The sequence below is a fragment of the Hoplias malabaricus genome, chromosome 8 (genome assembly GCF_029633855.1).
Source record: "Hoplias malabaricus isolate fHopMal1 chromosome 8, fHopMal1.hap1, whole genome shotgun sequence".
Classification (NCBI taxonomy): domain Eukaryota; kingdom Metazoa; phylum Chordata; class Actinopteri; order Characiformes; family Erythrinidae; genus Hoplias; species Hoplias malabaricus.
Genome location: NC_089807.1, coordinates 19,352,899 through 19,376,776, shown reverse-complemented (window position 1 = coordinate 19,376,776; position 23,878 = coordinate 19,352,899). Strand labels below are relative to the sequence as shown.

General features: G+C 37.6%; 1 protein-coding gene across 1 annotated transcript; it reads left to right on the top strand.

Moving 5' to 3' along the window:
• Nucleotides 1-1,743: 1,743 nt before the first annotated feature.
• Nucleotides 1,744-22,526, top strand: gabra2a (gamma-aminobutyric acid type A receptor subunit alpha2a). Its single transcript, XM_066678826.1, has 10 exons — nucleotides 1,744-1,930; nucleotides 3,525-3,608; nucleotides 4,129-4,244; nucleotides 6,407-6,474; nucleotides 12,246-12,466; nucleotides 12,771-12,853; nucleotides 15,503-15,646; nucleotides 19,071-19,223; nucleotides 19,963-20,165; nucleotides 20,931-22,526. Exons 2-10 carry the CDS (start codon nucleotides 3,538-3,540, stop codon nucleotides 21,225-21,227), a joined length of 1,356 nt encoding a protein of 451 aa, XP_066534923.1. The 5' UTR covers nucleotides 1,744-1,930; nucleotides 3,525-3,537; the 3' UTR covers nucleotides 21,228-22,526.
• Nucleotides 22,527-23,878: the final 1,352 nt, after the last annotated feature.

Below are 23,878 nucleotides of genomic sequence, written 5' to 3'. Positions count from 1 at the left end.
TACAAAATAATCTTGGGTGTCTGCTGGAAGTATTGTTGCTGCACATGGGGCATTTTGCGAGTAGGGCTATGCCCAGACACCTCCCCTCAGCCCCTTTTATACCATGTAAACACATGTAATGTCTATGTCAGACAAACATGCTCCCATCTGTTTTTTATTTGTTCTATATTCTTTTATTTTACACAGTTCTATATAGAAATATTACAAATGTTCACCCCTCATTCTGGAGAAGAGAATGTAATGTATGTTTATCCTTTAATGTAAACCTGTATCTGTGGTCTGTATGCATCCCAATGCCTGAGTGCAGTTATGGGGACACTGTACTGAGCAAATATGAACAACATTTTTTATTTATACATTTTGTTTAATGGGATGGTCTGATTCTGCTGTGTGGGCAGATGATTCTCCTGGATGGACAATATCTGATAACTGATGTACAGTGAGTATACGGGCACAGATTGACTGCCATCGCATCATCGAGGTGGACGCTACACAATGATGGTGGTTGAGGCAACTCCCTAATTAAAGCGCATTGTGTGTCTAGAAAAGAGCTACATACAGCAATCAGGCATATCATTATGACCACCTTCTTGTTTCTAACCAAACTGTCTATATTTTCTCAGCTGCACTGTCTGTACAGGAGTGCTTTGTTCTACAATTACAGACTGTAGTCCATCTATTGCACGTCATACTTCATTTGCCCCCTTTCACTCTGTTTTTTAATGGTCATGGCCGCCACAGGACCACTACAGAGCAAATATTATTTGGATGGTGAATCATTCTCAGCGCTGCAGTGACACTGATGTGGTGCTGGTGTGTCAGTGTGTGTTGTGTTGGTAGGCGTGAATGAGACATAGAAGTGCTGCTGGAGTTTTTAAACCCTGTATTCACTCACTGTCAACCCTTTTAGACACATCTACATTGTTGGTCCACCTTGTAAATGTAAAGTTAGAGATGGTAAAACATTTTTTTTGTGATTTTCCATTGAAATAAGGATATAGTCCAGCATCCTCTAGTCCTTCATTAGTGGTTATTTAACACTGCCCACAGGACTCTATTGGCGGGATATTTTTGGCTAGTGCACTATTCTCAGTCCAAAACCTCTAGCAGTACATTTGTTTTCATCCATTCTTTTCTGAGGGTTAAATTGAGATGCAAATAATGGTCATGTAACTGAACACACTGGATAATGATGTCCATGATTTTTAAAAAATGTATAATTATTATTATTTCTCCCGATTTTCCCATCTTGTATTAGTAGACATTCTAATCTTATTTTATATGCATTCACAGATCAGCACGTCAGAGAACAAAAAATAGGTTCAACCATCCTTTCATAAGAATCAAGCAAAGCACATGAGTCACTACACAGTTCACCGTCTGATAAAGAAATGGAAGTGGGTGGGGGCTAAGGGCAGGGACAGGAAAATAAAATGAGGATGAAAATATAAGGAGGGGAAAGAAAATAGTGACTGAGAAATGGAGTACACAAAAGAGGAAAACAGAAAGAGAGAAATATAGGGGGAAGAGAGCGAAAAAGGGTAGGGGGAGGAAGGGTGTGAATGTCAGTGGTCATTGCTTCGTGGAAAGCAGTGGTTGTCCCATTTTCTGTTATTTCTGAGTGACTGTGGAGTTTGGGGAAATCTGTAGCTAAACGCTATGACGCTCTGTACGCTGGAGTTTGTTGATTTTTTAAACCACGCGGGATTTGAACTCCACGCTGTTAAGACGGCGTGCGTGTTGTGAGCCTCTCCTGCTCTTCACACGCACACTCCGTGGTTACAGGTGGTCTGCGGGGCTCAGCTCAGCTGTTTGGATGTTTTCTGTATTTTGTCGACAAAAACTCGCGCTGTGATCCGCGCTCAAGAGACTCAGTTCTCCCCAAACCGCGAGCGTGTGTGGAGCCGTGCTGAGAAACACTATTGCTCAGGTAACACTCAGTCTTTTGCTGTGTTCAGTTTCTGTGTGTAGCTTTGAAAGGAGCTAACAGTCTCCTGGCAATGTATTTCTCAGATCGCCTACACTAAATTGAGTTAAAGTGCTTAAAATGTAAAAGTAAATACAACTAAACACAGTGTCTAATTCATTCATAGTTTACATCTTCTCTGAAGAGATATTAATTCGCTTGCTTAAGGACGTGGGATTATTAAAGCCTGAAAGGTCTTCGAAATGTGCTTCCATTGTGTATTTTATACGTACAGTTGTGTAAAAAATAGTAGGTAAGCTAAATGTAGCGTATCAGGAGATGCTGCCTGCATAAGTATAAGCAGGAGCTATGCACAGCCCAAATACCTTTATTAAAGATATTATACTATTACTACGTTGATAAGAAATTGTTTTGTAGTTTATTAAATTTAATTCGTTGTGTACAGTTTTGGAACACTCAAGTAAATAATAACAGTGAACTATGATTGTGTAATGCATCGGAGAAAAACATATTTAACACGAAAAACACATGGAATCTTTATTTATTTATTTATTTATTTATTTATTTAGTCTGAACATGCGCAGAGCGGCAAAGTAGCACATTTCGACAAGGTAGCACGACTGGTCAGAACACCTGTTCAGCGCTTCTGGAAAGAGTGGAGTAAAGAGGACTGGGTTAACGGCTCACTTTATACACAGAGCTTGGCGTGTTTAATCGTACTCCTGTTTACAGTTAAAACTAAAGCTACAGAGGAACAATTTTCCATTTATTATTTTGCTTTTTTGATAACTAAGTGATACGCGAGTGGGAGAAACCTTTTTCAAGGACCTCTTGATAAGTTATAGGTCGTCAGTTCCAAACAAGTTAAAAGCAATAAACAAATTAAAACTCACTCTGTTTTTAAAGACCACCTTTAAAAAAAAGGGGAAAATCATGTATTACTTTATAGACATGTTTGTGATTAATATGCTAGATCTATCATAGTTAAAGCCATGGTGGAGCATTCTGCTTTCAAACTGCTGTGTTCCAAAGCCAGTCTAGAACGAGCAGATTTAGACATCAAGGTTTCATATGTTATAAACTGAAGGAGCCAATGCCATCAACTTTAAAGTTGCAGGAGGGTAAGTAGAGCTAGAGGATGGGGCTAATAGCATATTCACAGATTCTCATGTAGCCTACTGAATGAAGGTGACTGTGTAGAGTTACACCTTGTAATGCATGACAGGAGGGGATATTTTTCCTCAATAACCATTTTATGGATGGTGCTTTTTAAACTTGTAAGATATGTAAAAAGTGTAATACATACTGTAAAGAGATATTGGTCAGGGTTCTTCAAACTGCTTAAAAGTATTTAACTTTCAGAAATCTCTGTAACATACATTGCAAACACAAATAATTTTTGGTACCATACCATTTAGACTGAAAATGACTCCTCATGTTGCTGCATGTTTGTGTTCAATCAAATTTGGGCTCCTAACTTGTCCCTGTCTCAGTCTTATAGTGAATGTCTTAGAGAGTTGGAATTCTAGTTTAATAAACATTTAGAAATTTTCCATATTATTTTTATTCAAAAATATTTGCTCCTTTAAAACTGCAGGGATCATTCAGACATGAGTGGCCGAAAGCGTTGCTTGCATGGATTGCTGATCTACCTTTTGCTCTTGGTGGCCTGGCAGACTCGGTGAGTGCAGTTGTTTTTGTGTTTAATTTTAAGGTAAATAGCAGATAATACTACTTGATTTTCTGTTTTCAATGTCACTTGCCCTTATCAGTAAATAGCCTTAAGTAGAAAAAGGTCTTGACACAATGTCAGATTTGATAAGAGCACATCAGATATGTTGATGTTTCAAACTGGACATTTTCTTTGAGAGAGCCTAGAATTCATCCATGAATTATGATCAGAAAATATTTATCGATATAAAATGAACACTGAAGGATTTTCTCTTGGATAAAACTGATATGATCTGAAGACAGAGAATGCACTGGTCTGCACAGGTTTCAGTCTAGCTTGTCTAATTTATAATCAAATCAGTTCTAAACCATTTTCCTTTTTTTTTGCTACTGTGTGTTGCAAGTGTAATTCAGTAGTCTTCCCAGCTGTTGAAAGGCTTCTTATTTTTTAGACATGACGACATTGCAGCATTGATGCATGTGTCATAGACATCCCTAACAGTTTGTTTCTGTCTTGACTACACTTGAAGAACTAGAGTGGAAGTGTCTGCAACAGATGCATTCAAAAACAACATCACCCTTTTTACACGGATTCTGGACCGACTGTTGGATGGCTATGACAACAGGCTGAGACCAGGTCTTGGAGGTCAGTGACATTTAAATTTGAGTTAATCAGGATGCCCATTAACAGAGTTCTACAATATCTTTTTATCATAGGAATGCTTAAACCTCACATATAGAGTGACAGAGTTATAGCTGAAGAAAATGTTTGCAAAGTAAAAATGTTTCTTGCAACAAATTATGAGACATATTATTTTTTCTTGAGATGGGTTAATGTTATCCAGTAAGCTATCCATTTCAGTGAGCTAAAAATGATTTAAATGTTCAGCATAGTAACTACACATGTCAATTCATACAAGAGCGAATAAATAGCATTCTACATTATTGCTTATAGTATAGTTGTCATCTGTAATATCAGATGTATGCAATTAAACACATTTCCCTTTCTAATTATGTTAACTGACTATATATCATACACATTCTCATGTATTTATTGTATAAATTCTTTGTAAGGTCAAAATTCTTTAGCAAAATTTTAAGATTTCAGTATCTTGGCAGTTTTGAAGTTGTATATTTGTATTGTATGTTGGTGTGTGGAACAAGAGTTAACAAAAGGCAATAATGAGGTTTGATAGCCTTTAGCTCCCTTGGATAAACATTTCTAATTGAAGCTTGAGCAAGGCTAACCCTCTGTTACTCATCCAAGGATGTTTTGTTATTCATTTTGGTCCAAAAGTTGTGTGTGGCACAGTAACGATAAGGCTAAGACTTCCTCTGGTGTAGTTTTTTGTTATTACTCCACAGTTGGTTTACTGTATATCATTACACAAAAACAAATCTGGATGTAAAATATACAAGATTCCAGAAATTATTTGGATTTAAAAATCATGCAGTCAATAATCAGCCTTACTGAAAATATTTTATCATCTTACAAAGCACAAGAACAACAAAGTACAACTGGAAACCTGTAACTTTGTTAATGAAAGGCTCAGAGGAGCATCTCTGTGTGAGCAGGCAGTATTTATCAGAGAAATAAAGACATTTCCAAACAGGGTATTTATGAACTTTATTGTGCAATTGTCAAAGATGGCACTTAGTTCATTAATTATTTACAATCAGAAATCAAACTAAATACACGTTATTCATTTCTCATCAGAAAAAATTAGAAAACATAAGAAAATACTCACAAACACCAATAATTAAATTTAATATTTTATTCTAATTAGATTTACTTTCTAATGTTTTGTGTGTTCAGGGAATTGTTCTAGCACATTTATAAAATAAAAAATAAAAAAATATATCTTGTAAATTACCTTATTATAACAGTGAAGTAGTTTAAAGTTTAAAGTGTCTTCACACAATTGAAGGATGGAGAGAAACCAGTGTAGATTTGTTTCAGATCTAGAAGAATTGGAGCCTGAAATAATTATTTAAATCAATTTTATTTCCATTTCATATATAAATTAAGGATGGTCTCGGTGTGACTGTGTGTGAAGTTTCACATGCATGTTTGTATTTATTTTCACTTTTCATTTTTTGATTTTTAACATCTATCCTATGTGTCATGTTCAAATAAAACAAACTGTATGAAATTAACAGAATAAAATCTGAAAGCTCATATTAATAGTGTATCTAACCCTGACTTTTCTGTGTAGCTTCATGATAATTACTGATAACTGTTTATGTCTGTGAGTAGGTGTAGATGCATAATTACTAACAGATCTGTCAATCAGAGCTTGGAAACATGCAAATATTTTGTATTAGTGAACTGGGCAACTAATCATACATGAAATGAACTTGTGATTTGGTTATTAGTTAATTATGAAAGCCATTTGAGGGAGAAGTACTTTGGCTAATAGCAAAATCTTCTCATCAGTGGTGATTGCAATCACTGTAGGACTCCTAAATAATTGTGAATATATTTTATATATATCTATTATATATATAAAGCAGAGATACAAATACAGGCTTGCACTTGCATGCATGCGCCCATACACACACACACACACACACACACACACACACACACACACACACAGACACACACAAACACACACACATCCTCTAATCAATGCAGAGGTAGATGGATGAATGGGTCTGAATCATGGATGAATCATTGCTTTGTGGCTTTTGGTCTGAGCTAATAATGACACAGCACAGCTTTGCTTCTGGGTTTTCTGGCTTCCCACTCACACTGATAATACAGTCACAACAACAACGTGTCTTTATTTTGCTTTTGTTTTGTAGATCGAGTGACAGAGGTAAAGACTGATATCTACGTAACCAGTTTTGGGCCAGTATCAGATGCAGACATGGTAAAAAGATTTTTCATATTTTGGAGGAAAAAGAGTAACACATGAAAACCACATACGTTTCATGTCTTTCAGAATTGAAAAAACTAAACTTTAGTATCAATTCCTGAATTATACAATTAGAAAGGATGCATATTGTCACTGTCCAAACATGTATCTCCATTTCTGTGGATTTTTAGTTTACTACATTTGAACACAGTAGCTTCATTTCACCTTCAGCTGCAGCACCTTCACACCGTGAAGAATGATGAATGAACCAATAGAAATGCTCCAGAATTACTTTGAACAAAATCTTTTACATTGACTTCCATTAAAACTTAAGAAGGATTTCCCCCTTATCTTTAAAGTTGCCATTTTGGGAGATAGATATTTTTAATTGGACAGCGAAAATAATTAAAGCACAGTTGTGTGTGAGGTGCTGGAAGTGGACATTTTTACTAAGAATGCACAAGCAATTTTAAATTAATAATTATTTGGTCCAAATATGCAATTAGCAGTAATTAATAGTTTAATTGTGGGTGAATTATGTTGCACTTATGGGGTAAACAATGAGAGCCAGGTAAAACACTTGCTCTGTAATTGTGCTGCTACACCTGTAGTAGTATAGTCATGCATGTGTCATTGTGGTAGACAGCCAAAGGTATGTCTTTTGAAGCTGATGTTTCATTGGAAAATCTAAAATAACAGTTTGAATCATAGTGAAAAATAAATAAATAAAAAATATATAGATACAGGAGGTCCACGGGTTACAACAGTCCCGAGTTACGATGTTTCGTGGTTACGACACAACTTCATTTACTGTATAACATTTACTGTATAAAGCGTTGTTTCGAGTTAAGTGGTTTTGCATCGTAAACGTCGTAACGTGAACTTTGTGTTTGGTGTGCGCAGCAGAAGAATACACAGTTACGCGGCTCGGGACCGAGGAGGACGGCATCACCCCAGTCGCATTGTACGCCACTTTAGCTTGCTGCTACGTCATTCTCTCCAACGTGTGCACGTGTGTTTGATTTTGTGAACTTTTTGCCCTTCATTATGGCTCCCAAGCGTAAGGCAGACTCTTCTATGTCCGAAAATCGGTTTACAACGCGACGTAGGAACGGATCAACGTTGTAAGTCGAGGACCCCCTGTGTATATATATATTTGTACATTTTTTTGTACACACGTACATACTATATATATATATATATTTATACGGAATTGGCCAGAAATAATTTTTTCATCAATGCCTCCTTAGTATTTCCTGAACACAATGGATTGTTGAGTAATCAAAGCAGCACTTAATTTATGATGGAAGAAAAATAATGGAATGACACAGCTACAGGGATCTGGAGGTTGTGGGTTCGAGTCCCTCTCCGGGTGACTGAACGTGAGGAGATGGTGTGTTCTCCCTATCTCCGCATGGGTTTCCTCCAGGTGCTCCAGTTTCCTCCCACGGTTGGTGGGTGGATTTGCTCCTTAAAAATGTCCATAGGTGTGAATGTGTTAGTGTGTGTGTTGCCCTATCAAGGACTGGTGCCCCCTCCAGGGTGTGTTCCTGCCTTGCGCCCAGTGATTCCGGGTAGGCTCTGGACCCACCGCAACCCTGAATTGGATAAGCGGTTTCAGACAATGAATGAATTAATTAACTTTAGACAGCTGGTCTGTAGGCAAATTGATGCTTTAATAAAAATGACTCCTTAGGTAGTGAAATTTGAATGACTTTTTAAATATTCCTGTGGTTTTGGAATAATATCGTTAATACTATAAATGTATTATTTTTTTATACTAACTATACCAATTTTCTGTTCAGGTCTTGTTTTGTTATATGTTTTTGTCTGTCATTCATTTATGCCTCTTGGCTTACTCTCTGTTTTTGTTGTCTGTTCATAGGGCTGGTATCTGCTACAAGCTTGAAAGCTTTTCTCAGTAACCATTTTCACTCTGCTTCACACTCTCCCAGCTCTCAAATATTTAGAATAAAGCACAAGAGAGGTTCCTATGAAAACTAGGTGCCCTGTGTATTATTCATTTGCTCTTTTTCCTCTCTGCCTATGTTCACTGACCTCCATCAATGCTCTCACACAGATTGTACAGTGGCCTGTGAGCTCCAGGACATCCATAATCCCTGTTTCTGTCGGTGTTGTGCTGTACGACAGCTGTACAGTTTTCTTTCTGTGCATTTAATGCTCTGAACTTTTAAATGTTTCACTTGTACAAAATAACAATACTATGCTGAATCTACATTTCAAGAGAGAAGGAATCTGATAAACAAAGGAAGGATGACTAATGCTACATTCCATTTACCTTCTAAGTTGGATGTTGGAGCTGGGAATATTACACCTGAGTTGACTGCATTCCTGTTAAACATTCAGAAAGCCCTGTGTCCTAGTAGGTTTTTATTGTTATCTTGGATCTTGAGCTAAGGGCTGGTGAGGGTACCCCAACATTCCTAGTAGGGAATGCAACTTGTAGGGGTGTTTCCTGAGTTAATATGGAACACAACATAAATGTCTCTATCCTATGACACGCTTCGTATTAAACAAGATTTATTATCATCAGCATTTTCTTTGCCGCTTAATCCATTTCAGGGTCAAGGTGGCAACAAGGCAAGTAAAGACACCCAGGCATTTCTTTCCCCTGCATCTTCCACCAGGTCCTCCTGGGGGATCCCCAGGCATTCCCAGGCCAGTTGGGAGATATAATCCCTCCAGCGTGTCCTAGGTCTACCCTGGGGCCTCCTTCCAGTTGGACATGCCTTATATACCTCCAGTGGGAGGCATCCTTATCAGATGCTCGAACCACCTCAGCTGACTTCTGTCAATGTGATGGAGCAGCGACTCTACTCTGAGCACCTCCCTTATCACTGAGCTCCTCACACAATCACAGAGAGTTTGCCCAGCAACCAGCCGGAGAAAAATCATTTTGTCCGCTTGTATCCGCAATCTCGTTCTTTCTGTCATTACCCTGGTATATTTTGCTTACTTTGCTCTATGACTCAGCTTTCTCTTCACCACTATGGTCTGGTACAGTGACAGTATTACTGCAGACGCTGCCCTAACCTATGTTCAACCTCACGATACCTCTTCTCATCACTTGTAAACCACTCTTCACTTGTAAAGTTCCTGAGATACTAGAACTCCTTCACTTGTGGGTAGGTTCTCATCCCCTACATGCCACCTGTTTCTTGGAGATAACCATGGCCTCAGACTTGGAGGTGCTGATCTGCATACCGACCGCTTCACACTTGGCTGCAAACTGCTCAAGTGAATGGTGGAGGCCTCCATGAGAGGAAGCAAGAAGTACAACATCATCCGCAAATAGCAGAGATGCCACCTCCTGAGCCCCCCGGTCATAAGCCCTCCTTTTCCAGGCTATGTCTCGCCACCCTGTCCATGAATATCAGGAACAGGAGTAGAGATACATCAAGGCTCGCTGAAGCCACCCAGGCACCCCATACTCCCTGAGCACCTCCCACAGAATCTCTCTGGAACACAGTCATACGCCTTCTCCAAATCCACAAAGCATGTGTAGAGTGGAGTAGCAAACTCCCATGCCCCCTCAATCATTTGTGATAAAGTAAAGAGTTGGTCCATAGTTCCACGGCCAGGACTGAGAGTCTGAGCAGTGTGATGCCCCAATAATTGGCATACATTCTCCGGTCCCCTTTTTAAAAAATGGCAACCACCTCCCCAGTTTGCCAATCCAAAGGCACTATTCCTGAGATCCATGCATGGAAATGGAACCCCAGACATTTCTGGCTTTGCCTCCTGTACAGGAGGCATGTCTCTCGAATTAAGGAGTTCCTCAAAGTGCTCCCACCAATACCCAACAATATGCTTAGTCGAGCTCAGAGTTTCACAATCCTTACTGAGCACAGCTTGGACAGTGTCCCCCCTCCCTCTTCTGATCCGTTGGAGAGTTTTCCAGAAGCTCTTTGAGGCCATACAGAAGTCATTCTCTATGGCCTCTCCAAACTCCTCCCACACTCTAGATTTTGCTTCTGCAACTGCCACAGCTGCAGCCTTTTTCGCCTGCTGGTACCCATCCGCAGAATCAGAAGTTCCTTGAGCTAGCCAAGTTCAAAACATATGGCCTCAGATCACAACCACAAGTCGATCATTGACCCAAGGTGCTTTGGTACCAAGTACACTTGTGTTCTAACATGGTGTTTGTTATAGACAAACTGTGCAAACTACCACAGAAGTACAATAATATCACAACACTCTGGTTCAGATCAGTTCCTCCCAATCACTCCTCTCCAAAATTTAACTTCTGAAAAACTCTACTGAAAAAAATTATTTATTCAGATCTGACAAGTGGAGTGGAGCTTGATTTTCTCCTTTCTCTCTAAGAAAAGCACTGTTTATCTGATAGTAATAGACATTTTAACTCCAGTTTTGGGAACACGTGCTCTTCATTTATATATTCAGACATTTTCCTTCCTTATTCCTGTAAATTATCGTGCTTGTTAGTGTAACACTTGTCTTACTTGTCTTCTGGCTGGGCCCTAAAAAGCTTTCAAAATTTCCAACTTATGGGCAACCCCACATATGTGAGTGTGACATATCAGTAGGCTGGGCTAGGTAGTTTTTAAAGAGGTTGATGATGGTTTTTATTCACACCTTTCTTTCTTCCAGAGTGACAGTGCATGATAAATTTACAGCTACATCTACAACACCTGTGGACTAAAAGGGAGAATCAACTGGCTGAAAAAGAAAATAAAAAATGCTCAGAAATTTTGAAGTGTGCTTCTCATTGCTGAATACAATGCAAGGATTCACACTTTGTTTCATTCTTTTAATGATCTCCTACCTTTGTGCTCTGGAGTCCCTGAAGCTTTTAATGAAATGTCTATGGCTCATTAGTTCAGGGTTGACTGCATTCCACAGATCTCTCAGAAATCTTCAGAGACTGTTTATATGTTGTGGCAGTTGGGAATTGACAAACGACTTCTCCCTGAACACCTCTCTTTGTGTTGCACACTCTATGTTTCTGTGGTAACTTTATGGTTTCCTCAGCCCTAGGGGTTGATGGGGAACTTGGGCCTCAAGGGATTGTAGTATAGCTAATGATGAGGAGTGTTTTTGACACTTTAGCACTCAGGACAAGGGACATGTTGCACATACATTAATAAACAAATACAATTAATAAAGTAAAACACTTTTTCCACTTTATTTTATTCTGACATCCTACCATTATAGATGCTTGGAAAGCAATGGCAACCATAATATATTAAGTCTATATAAATTTGATTTTGTCAGTAAGGATTTACCTTAAGTCAGACAAGAACATTCTAAATTTCAAGGCGTAACAGTCAAGAACAACAGATGCTCCAGACCGTTATTTCTTTTACCAATACCGTTTTACCAATTGTGTCATTCATAAAAGGCAGTGTGCTTGATAATTAACTGCATATGTATGCTTAAGTGCTTAAGTAGCAGTAAAAGTATTGTTAAAGTATACTCGAGATTACTGATCCATCAAACATTTACATGAGTACATAACTGAATAACTCTAACTAGTTACTTCACACCCCTGGCTTTTAATCACACCTGAGATGAGATTGTTTCTTAGTTTTCTAACTGAAACTGATCCAAATAGGATTCCAAAGAAATCACAGATTGGTTCAGTCTGTAGGTTTTTCTTCCTTCCAAAAAGCTATGAATAAAATCAGCTGAACTGTGTGGAGGGAGCACTAATGCATTTAATCTTCAAGCAGCTCTAACTTGTTGTTTACTAATTTGCATATTGCTCTGAGCTGTCCTCTGGCTGTGTGTGGTATGTTAATCAGGAGTACACAGTTGACGTGTTCTTTCGTCAGCGATGGACAGATGAGAGGCTGAAGTTCCGTGGGCCTATGAACATCCTGCGCCTCAATAACCTGATGGCTAGCAAGATTTGGACCCCCGACACCTTCTTCCACAATGGCAAGAAATCTGTGGCTCACAACATGACCATGCCCAACAAACTATTGCGGATCATGGAGAATGGAACACTACTCTACACTATGAGGTTCACAACCTGTATTTTAAACATGCTCTGTAATTTTAGCTGTGGAAACGTTAAGCATCTGAATGAGCATTTGTCACTGATGTAACAAAATTTTTGTAATCCTGAAAATGAAACTTTATAGAATGAAAAAAAATGTTATTAACTTAGATGGTTAACACAGCTACATGACCACTACATAAGCCTTTCATAACAACTGCTATAAATGTACAAATACATGCATGAAATATACATCATGCCAGCTGACATTTGTTGGAATGCATCCTCATACATTTTATGGGGAATTGTTTATGTCTATATGCTATAGGCTTACTGTACAGGCAGAGTGTCCAATGCATCTAGAGGACTTCCCCATGGATTCTCACTCTTGTCCACTGAAATTTGGCAGCTGTGAGTCTCTTTTGCTTTATTCCAAAACACTAAAGTTAGCACAGAAATGGAATCATTCATATTCTCACTTTCAGTTACTGCTGCTTCTGACCTTAACATATGCAATACCTTAGACACATGAGCAAGGTAGAATGTGAAGCATGTGCATCCCAATCATTTTTAGAAAAGAAGCAGACAGACACTTATTTCCCAACTTTTCATTTAAATAAATATTTGACTTAAAAAACTAATTAACACAAAATATTAAAAAATGTAGCTGTATGTTAAAGTTTTATTGACTACATATATATTAAAAGAGCATAGCATGAAAAAGACAGGGCACAACACAGAACAGTAGGTTCTTTTGGAGTAGGTTGCCAGTTATTATCTAACTTTGTTTAGATTATGACTGATTGATCAAAATCAATATTCTGTCTTCACTGTAAAAAGTGGGACTGGGGTCAATTAATATTTAGTTAAAAACTAATAGTAACTTGCACTTAATAAAAAGACTTCATGTAGTTTGAAATAAAATTGAGCTAAATTCAACAAATTTGAACAAAGTTTTAATTGCAATTGACACAATTTTGGCTAAATAAAATTAGTTGGTATATGTTGAATAGAATTTATTCATATTTTATGAGTAACACCAAAGATCCAGAAAATGTAATAGATTTTACTCATTGGGAGGTCTTTAATTTTAATCATCATACACTTCCGCCCAACGCATTTTGAAACTCGTGGAAACCAGCATTATTGGGTTCTGAACGTCCTCGGACTTCCCAAAGTGAACAGCTTTTAAATTATTAACAGCAAAAGAACAATTTTTATCTAAACTTGTGTATTTTGTTTGAGGCGCTTTTAAATGTGGGGACACGCAGTTCTAAAAGCTCCGCATTTTTTAATGTGGATCGGTGTGTTTGAGGGGGACAACGACAGTAGTTTGTATGTTTAACTTGTCTGTACGTTTTTAATTCACTGATTGAATTACCAGAGACACTCATTTGTAACTCGAGGTGTTTAGTTTGTAGCACTGTCGCTAATGCAGTTAGCCGTCTCCGGAGTTTGGAGGCATTTCCACCTTAAGAGATCCGAAACCGCAAAACCATGGAGCAGGAATAGAGTAATACTCATTTCTGTTCGTTGTTTTCAACGTTATTTTCTCTGTCTAAAACAACACCAGATGCCTCTGCTATGAGCAGGGAGAGAGAGACCTAGGTAAAGGACTGAGGCGGTTTATTTACAAACACTGGTGCTTCGTAAAGACCGCTTTCGAGCACAGACTGGAGAGTTAGCTGATGGTGAGGAACAACGTTTGATTAAAAAACAAAGTGTTTTTGTGATTACAATCCTGAATTACGGTTTTAAGAAGCGGATGTTGTGCTTTCTGTAGTTTGCATGTTGTTTCATGTGTCTGTTGACGGTATAATGAAGCCATGACAGGACGCTCAGTCTCTGGTTTAAATGATTTGACTGTACAGCAAGGTTATGTCTGTTTATATTTCATGTACATAATGTATTTCAAATACAAGATATCATATTTTGTTAACAATTATACCCAGTCAATCTAATTAGGACTCAGGATGCACCTGCAGATAGATGAATAGAAAAGACCAACACTAAAACATTACACTTGCTTATGAAGTTAAAACTAATATTCATCTATTTGCAGGTGAATGCTGAATCCTAATTAAATTGATCTGGTGTAAGATGAGTGCAGTCTCAAAACATTGTTGAGATTTAAGTGCACCAACATGTTTTGAGCTTGCATCACATCCCCAAAATATATTCTGCCTGTGATCCTTGGTGTAGTTGTATCAATTTTCAATTTTTGTATGTATAAATATTGCAAGAGTTGAATAATTGTTTATCTGGTATTATTTTCATGCATATTGACTTGTTGACTCGAACATGGCACAAAAAGGACATATTTCGTAGATTTAACATAAAAAAAATTATGGCAACAAATTGACACTTGATATTATTGAATAGATGTAAAGTTACTATAATTAGTAAATAGAAACAAGCTTTCTCCAGAAACCTAGTACAGGCTACTCAATTTTTGCCAGATATTTAGTAAATGTAAATCAATACTTGCAAGATATTTAGTAAATATTAAGTTTACTCAGATAAATAGTCCTTTCCTTGTGAAATTAAGTTGTACTTACTCAATATTTTTGAGCTATATTAATTCATATTTAGGCATGTTATTACTAAATCCAACACATTTTAACTGTGCATTTTATTGACGTTTACACAATTTTCTTGCTTAAATTTAGTTAATTTATTAAATAAATGTTACTTAAAAGTTGGAAAATTAGGATCTACTCAATAATATTACGTGTCACTTTGTTGCCATAATTTTTTTTAAGTAAGTAATGGGTCACATTTTTTACAGTGTTGAATGGATCAAACTAATGTTTTTTGTTTTTTTTTTGCGCTACTTTCAATACACCAGTACATATCCACAAAGTTAAGAATAATAAATATACAGCTGGACTTGATAGCAGCTGATGAATGTTTGATAAAATGCACACATTTTAGAATTAGATAAGGACAGCTAATATTCCTATAACAGTTCATCTATTCTGATATATAAAACTTTGTTCAGTTGTTTGTTTTCTTCAGATTGAAGTGTCTTGCCTTGTCTCCTGCTGCTGCTCTGTGTAGATGCGTACACTCTGACAGAGGTGACGTATGTCTGGACACGAAATGCCACTTCCTCAGTAGAAGTGGCACAAGATGGATCAAGGCTGAACCAGTATGATTTACGTGGGCAAACTGTTGGCAATGAAACCATCAAATCTAGCACTGGTGAGATACACTGGAAAAATATATATTTGGGCAAGTTAAATCATTTTTAACTCTAAAATGTATCCTTTGGAAATTTCATTTGAACACTCATCATTATTTACAGTGAAGCTGCTGCTCACAAGCAAGTCAAATTATTCATGCTATTTGCAGATTGCTTAATTTATTCTTTTTCCCTTTTTTTTTACTGGTCATGAAGTTTATAGTTTCAAAATCTGCTCTGTAAGATGTTTGCTCTGGAAAATATTTGCTCTGCTTCTGAGGTGGTTTGCACTGCTCCTGCAATAACTGAACTAATTTGAATCTCTGAATTCTAAGGCACTGCAGATTCCTGTGGCTGTAAAACTTACTGATGATGCTAGGTCTGTTCAGCTAACAGCACCAATGTCAACAACATAGAAATTATGTGCAAGAGAGAAGGGTCAAACCACGATACAAAATCACATGCAATACACAAATTGAATCCTGTGTCTGTTCAATATAGAACAAGTCTTTTAGCCAAATTTTACAGGTCAGCTTATTTGGATTGAGCTAAACAATGCCACCGATTAGACTCTGATGTGAGCATTGTTTAGAGGGAGAATTCCTTGTTATTCATCCTTGGTATAGTCACATTCTATAATTTACTCATTTTTATATATAACCGCTATGCTTTGTGCTATGTGTTACTAATTCGGAATTTTAGAAACCATGGAAATTTAGAAACCATTGTGACTCTTGGATTGATGAGCCAAAAAATGGGTTGCAGAGAAAAATAATAATAACCTGATTTGTAACAGGGTGTGGAACAGTAGTATCACTGTCACACAGCTCCAGGGTCCTGTGGACCTGTGGACTCCTGTGAGGAGTTTGGTGTGTTTTCCCCCTGTCCACAGGGGGTGCTTCTGTTTCCTTCTGTTTCCTCCCATGGTCCAAAAACACACATTGGTAGGTGGATTGGCTTCTCAAGTGTCCAAATATGTCAGTCTGTGAGTGAATGTGAGAATCCTGTGAAGGATTGACACACCCTTCAGGGTGTGTCCCCTGCCTTGTGTCCAATGATGATTCCAGGTGAACTGCGGACCCACCATGACCCTGAGCTGGGTAAGCAGTTACAGACAATTTTTACAGGGCAGCATGGTGGTGCAACAGGTGCTGTCGCTGTCACACATTCCCAGGCTCCTGGGGTTATGGATTTGAGCCCTGTCTCTGGGTGACTGTCTGTGAGGAGTTTGGTGTGTTCTCCCGGTGTTCATGTGGGTTTCCTCCGGGTGACTGTCTGTGAGGAGTGTGGTGTGTTCTCCCCGTGTTCATGTAAGTTTCTTACGGGTGCTCCGGTTTCCTCCCACCATCCAAAACCACAAGTTGGTATGTGGATTGGCTTCTCAAAAGTGTCCCTAGGTGTGAGTGAAAATGCGTGTGTGTGTGTGTCGCCCTGTGAAGGACTGGTGCCCCTTCCTGGGTGTGTTTTTGCCTTGCAGTCAGTGATTCCAGGTAAGCTTCAGATTCACAGCAACCCTGAACTGTACCTGCCCTTTGTTTTTGAGTATCATGCTTGGACGAGAGTTACACAGTGTATTCTTCCTTGTAAATTCCTCAGCCCGTAGAGGCTGAAACGGGGAGGTAAACTCAGAAATCTTTGGGGGAGAGTTCAGTGTGGCTTATGAAAGTGTATGAAGCCGGACCCCCATTGGATAAATGAATATGAGAAAAGGGTGGAGACGGGGGGAAGGTGGGAGCGAGTATAAAAACAGGAGGCTCGTTGGGTTTGATAATGTTTGAACATGGCTCCGAATATGTGGATCAGCAGAAATGACCCAGCGCGGAGGAGGTAGCTGACGTAGTGAAGCAGTCGAGTTGAGATCCGTCTCCTGAACTAAATGAAGCGAGTTTGTCTGACATGGAAATGATGTGAATGACGGGTATATATAGGGCTGAGAGGAGGAGTTCGGGCGTGGTCCTACTCCCAAAATTATGTTATTACATAACTTCACTAAATGTTCAGAGTTTGTGTTGCCTGGCTTGTGATAATTGTGGTTTGCTTGAAATGAAGTTAGAAATACTCTGCATAAATTAACCCATTTCTATGACTGTAAACTTAACTCTTTCTAAATAGAATTAACCATATTGTATTATTAATGGCTAAACACTACTATATATTTCTTTTTTTTTCATTTCATTTATTTATTTGACAGTTGCAATCAATGTCATAAAATCAAGCTAAAAATTATAAAATACAGAGATGTTCAATTTCTGACAAGTATGCTCATTTATACACTCAGTACTTTGTTGGCGCACCTTTATCTGGAATTACTGCCTCAATTTGGCATGGCCTGGAGGCAGTCAGTTTGTGTCAATGCTGAGATGTTATTGAAGCCCAGGTTGTATTTGGTAGTAGTTTTGACACTGGGCATGTGCTTATTCCCGCTACATCTCCATGAATCTTATCAGCAGCACAAAACACTCTAAAATCTCCTGGTAGATGGCTATGTATTCTTTAGACTTTATTAAAGTGAGCGGAATCACCAGCAGATGTCTTTGCACCACAAGTCATTACAGACTGCGGACACTTGGATTCTGACCCTTCCCATTCCAGGGGCATTGTCAAATTGCCTTATCTGGGCTCAGGAGTGGCTTGATATGCGGAAAACAGCAGTTGTATCCCATCTGTGTGTGCTGGCTCTTGAGGCACTGACACCAGCCTTTGTGAAGTTCTTAAATAGACTTTTCTATGTCCTCTCAAAACTGTCAGTCTTCCCCGTGATTGTGGGTGCATGTGCTGAACTAGACAGGGAGAAAAAGTGGTATTCGTACTGTTTGAATAGAACTCAAAATAGTCTAATAATTTGAGACACTGAATTTCAGATTTTCATGATCAAGGGTAAAAGAAATAAGGCCTGAAACATCAATGTCAAGCAATGAATTTAAAATATATGACAGTTTATTTTCTTGAAATAAATTATGAATAAAATAAACTTATTCAGGATTTATTGATATACATCTGTAATGATGGGCAAAATTCAGAGGCTTCACTGAGAACAGTCATTATTTACTTTTCAAGAAGACTGATTTTTGGTTTTCAAATGAATAATCTGATATTTTCACACAATCCAGGTACTCTCAAACACATGCACTGATTTTGAGATCTAGAACACTTCTTTAAAACAGTTTTAAGTACTGTTCATATGATGGTGAGATTTATTTATATTTTATCAGGTCCCACCCATTTGTTAAGTGTCCCATTATATATTTCTTTAGTTATGTTTAATATTACATTTAATATACATTAATATTAATATTATATATCATAGATTTTTGGTCACTAAGAAGTATGGTAGTTGAGATAAAAACAACAAAACAATGCTACAGCTTTGGCAGTATCATCTATGTAATTTATTGCTTTCTTACAGTGTGGACAGTCTTCAAACACATGTCTTGCTCTGTCTAGGTGAATACACGGTGATGACAGTTCATTTCCATCTGAAAAGGAAGATTGGTTATTTTGTAATTCAGACATACTTGCCCTGCATCATGACGGTCATTCTATCCCAGGTGTCCTTCTGGCTGAACAGGGAGTCTGTTCCAGCTCGGACAGTGTTTGGTGAGTGGTGATATTTGTGTTTTGGATTTATTTGTGATTGCTCTGATTTGAAAAATCGTGCTTAGTGGAATAGCCTACTTCTCACCCACTGTGCTTCTCCCTGTAAAGGAACAAAAGTTTCTGCATTTTCTGCAAAGGTTCAGCATTTAAAAAAAAAAAAATGAAAGGCAGACAGGATTTGACCGTAATTTCACAGAATATGTGAGGATTTATATCAACATTATAGGAGAATATTATACTAGAGCCCCAAAAAAAAGTTAACTTAGCATGTTGTCTTAGAAATTCACATTTACAAACATGGGAAAATTATTTATGACTAATGTGCTCTGACTTAGAGGCTGGAAGTCAAATAGAGGTTGGTGTGTTCTGATGACAGACTTGTATCTTCAGGCAGAAAAATCTGGCTCATTTCAGCCATTTGAACATGCGAGTCAGCGGATGCTGAGGTGTCCTTATTTTGTTGATGGCCTCTGGCACCATGTCCACTTTACAGCTGAATACGTCCTTAGCTACAAAGGAAATCACTCTTGAGGAAAAAGAAAACATAAACCTTCTTTAATGGATGCCCTGGCACAGCTGCTGAACTTGCAGCAGCATTATCAAAATATAAGATTCTTAGAGAAAGCTGTTTCAGCAAAGGCTAAAAACTCACCAGAGAGATTTAAAAATGCTGCAAAAGTGAAGAAGAACATCATTGATGTGTGTGAAAGAGTGTATTTACAGTCTGTTCTTTGTCCAGGTGTGACCACAGTACTCACAATGACCACACTGAGTATCAGCGCACGTAATTCACTGCCCAAAGTGGCCTATGCCACTGCCATGGACTGGTTTATTGCTGTGTGCTATGCATTCGTCTTTTCAGCACTCATTGAGTTTGCAACAGTAAACTACTTTACCAAACGTGGCTGGGCCTGGGATGGCAAGAGCATTGTCAATAACAAGGTAACCATGACTACGCAGACAGATGCAGACAGACACATTGCCAGCTGTGTTTCTAAAGGCTGAGACGCAATGTTTCATTTCTATGAGTGCAATTTTTATCTGGGTTACTGAGCTTAGGTGAGCTGTTCCAGTGGGGTGCAATAATAAAATCGTTACTGTTTAAAAAATAATAAATCACCTATTGACAAAAACGAGTGCATATCCATGCAAAATAATAACATGATCATTAGTAGAATAATTATTTAAGTAGTATGCATCAAGAATCAAGTGGCTACTGAAAACCCCTGAAGGTCAATAATTAAATAGTTATTCAAGTTATTATTGGAGATTCTTTGCTTTTCTGAATCCACACAACTAAATAAAGTTGATCGATTTTTTTCACTTCACCAATGGTAAAATCAAGATAAAAATTCTACTCATATACAATATTATAATGGGTTTTTAATGTAATGTATTATAACAAAATAATTATAAAAAACGATAATATATATTATAAAAATGTTTGTATATATATATATATATATATATATATATATATATATATATATATATATATAAGCTTTGTCTAATAACATACATATAAGATGCATAAATATTTGTTTTTTTTTGTGCCAGGAAGCTAAATGGATTATTGGATAATTTATAAATAATAATAATTTAGACATTTCATGTTGTTCTTTTGTTTCATGATTTTCTCTAAACAAGTCTAATTATAATTGTATGATCTAATAACCTCAGTTCATTACCTGAATGATATATTCACAGAAAAAGGAGGGCTCCATTATGAAGAAGAACAATGCTTATGCTGTTGCTGTGGCAAACTATGCCCCTCACATTGGGAAAGACTCTGCCCTGCCCACTGTCTCCAAGAGTGCACCAGCAGAGCCAGCTAAAGCTCAGCCGGCAGCTAAAGAGAGCAAGAGAACCTTTAACAGTGTGAGCAAGATTGACCGTATGTCCCGCATTATCTTCCCTGTGCTTTTCGGTAGCTTCAACCTGGTCTATTGGGCCACTTATCTCAACAGAGAGCCTGTCATTCAAAACATGGTCCCTTCTCCTTGACCCATTCATTACACATGCCCTTTACACTCTCACAGTACACACATACACAACCACAGATCAGTATCAAGCTTTTGTAATTGTTCAGGATTATGGCTGCTATTTCTGTTTCTATTGGGACAATATTTTCATCCTTAAAAAGACTTTCACTGCCAGACAGATCAATAGAAAGATAGGAAATCTGCTTTTTTATTACAGTCTGATAAATTAAAGACTCTTGGGGAAAACATACATACTTTATTTATATATAAACATAAATAATTTTATTTACCTAAAAATTTAGGAATTACTAAATTTAAATGTAGCCTATTGTCAGTGTTACATCTCTCCTAGCAAGTAATCTTGCGAAAGTAAAGGCTAGCAAACAAATCTTCTGAAATATATGAAGCCTGTTACTGCATTTTTTCAATCATGTGACTTTGAGTCATTTACCTCAAAACTCTTGGAGGAGAATGCTAACTGCTCTCTCTGCTCAGCTACTATCTGGCTAGTGAACCTTTTGAGAAGGAACATTCCAGCCTTTTCCTCTACCAAAAAAAGCACTAACTGCACAGCTGGGGCTCAACCCAGAACCCCTCAGACCCCAGCAAAAGGTGCCATTCCAAGCAGTCCTATTACTGAGCGCATCACTGGGAAGAAAATGTGAGTATTTCCTCCTGTACATTTACTTTGTAGCACAGTTTATAATTTATGTAGGTTGTGTAGTTTCATGTTTTCTGTTCTGTTGTAAGCAGTGCTGAGATTTTGTCACTGTGTCTCAGAGCTTCTCAGATTTTGTGCTTTTGTAGAAAAATTGTACTGTTCAATATTCTTTGTGTATTTGCATAAATTGTCTGTTTTGTACACATCCATCACACCTTTCTGAAATTACTTTGATACTTATTGTTTGTTTGTGTAAGAAAAATAAGAATTAAGCTCATGTATGGCAAGATTTCTGTGTAATCTTGTTATAATTAAAATAAATATGCTTTATGTCAGGTAGAATCTTAAGAGAATACAGTATAATTTATTGTTGTACCTGCAGTGTTTTATGTACAAACACAGACCAGCAAACACTTGCACCCACATGTAGCATTTAAGGTAAACCTAACCTGACACTTTATTATTCACTTTTTTTACTTGCAAAAAATTTTATATCAAATTTCTGATTTGGAATATTTTAACTAGATGATCTCTTTGACCTTGTCTTCTGCTGATTGTCCCTGTAAAATCTAGTTTTGTTGCATCAGTTGTCTTGCTTTTTGTGCTTTATCAGTGTATGTATATAAGTTCCAATGTATACAATTGTATACGTTTTAATTATTTTGGCAGTCTTATATAGTCTGGTCTTATATTCACTGTAAAAGTTATTTTAAAAACAAATAAATACAATAATTTTGTGATTTGATTCCTAAAACTGCATGTAAGACCAGCCTGCTGTTGCTCTACATATCTGAATAATGCATAATAAGTTTGAATATTAGCACAAGAATAATAAGCCTAGGGTTCCAGAGGTTAATTGACTATGTAAGAAGATAATACATTTTTTTTTAAATGCTAAATGTGAATCGACTGAATAGTATCTATTGAACTTTGCACTTTTGCTTTGTGGCCAGTTGTGTTTTTGTGAGTGAATATAATTAGCAAATGTTTTACATAAACACAAGCAATAAGAAAAGGTAACCATCTAAACAGGTGACTGGTCTGCTCTTGTCTTTCACTGCCGATCCAATTAAGTACATATCCAATAGTACATAGACACGGTCAACTCAGCCACTTGAAATGCACCCATTGCTTGCAAAGTTATTCATTTGTTTAGGTGCACACACAGCTTCAGCTGATCAGCCAAAACATTTTAAATGACCTACTAGGCTCTGCTCTCATTGTCCATTTTAATGACAATATAAATCTAAGTTTTAAAAATTACAAACTAGTCCATCTGGAGCTCTACATTATTGTGCCCTTTCACTCTGCTGTTAAACCACCACTACCTTGTCAGTGTCACTGAAGTGCTGAGAAGGATTCACAAACAAATAGCTTATACCTGCCCTGTGGTGGTTATATGTCCTGACCATTGAAGAACAGAATGAATGGGGACTATCAAAGTATGAAGACCAAGGTATAAACCATTTTTTATTGCTGAGTCTATTATTGCAGCAAACTACACAGCCCTTGCTTTTAGAAGAAATGCTGGATGAGCAGGTATCTGCAAACTTTTTCACACAGGGGTATTCAACAGGCACAAAAGACTCTGCTATGAATGGTCTAGAATGAATACAATTAAAAGGTAAAGTAGAAACAAAAAATTCAAATTTGTGGGAAAGGTAGGAATAATATCCTCATTATACCAGTGTGCATGCCTTAGCTGAGAGCAATTGCAACAAGGTATTGAAACTGATTCAGATTTTTGGACAATATTGGATGTCTCAGGCACTGACAATTGATGGGAACATTACAGATATTTTTGTGATTTTGCTGGGCATACCCTAATGTGACCTATTTTCTGTTCCTCTCAGTCAGTCCATTATGTGTATTATTAAAAGGAAAAGGTCTCTCTGCGGCAGTGTTCGCTAAATGAACGAACTCCTGCAGTCTGTCTAACAGTGGCTGCCTTTCCTTGGGTCTGTCTCATGCTGAAAGCACAGACCCAGGAACTAAGTCCCTGAAGATTGAAG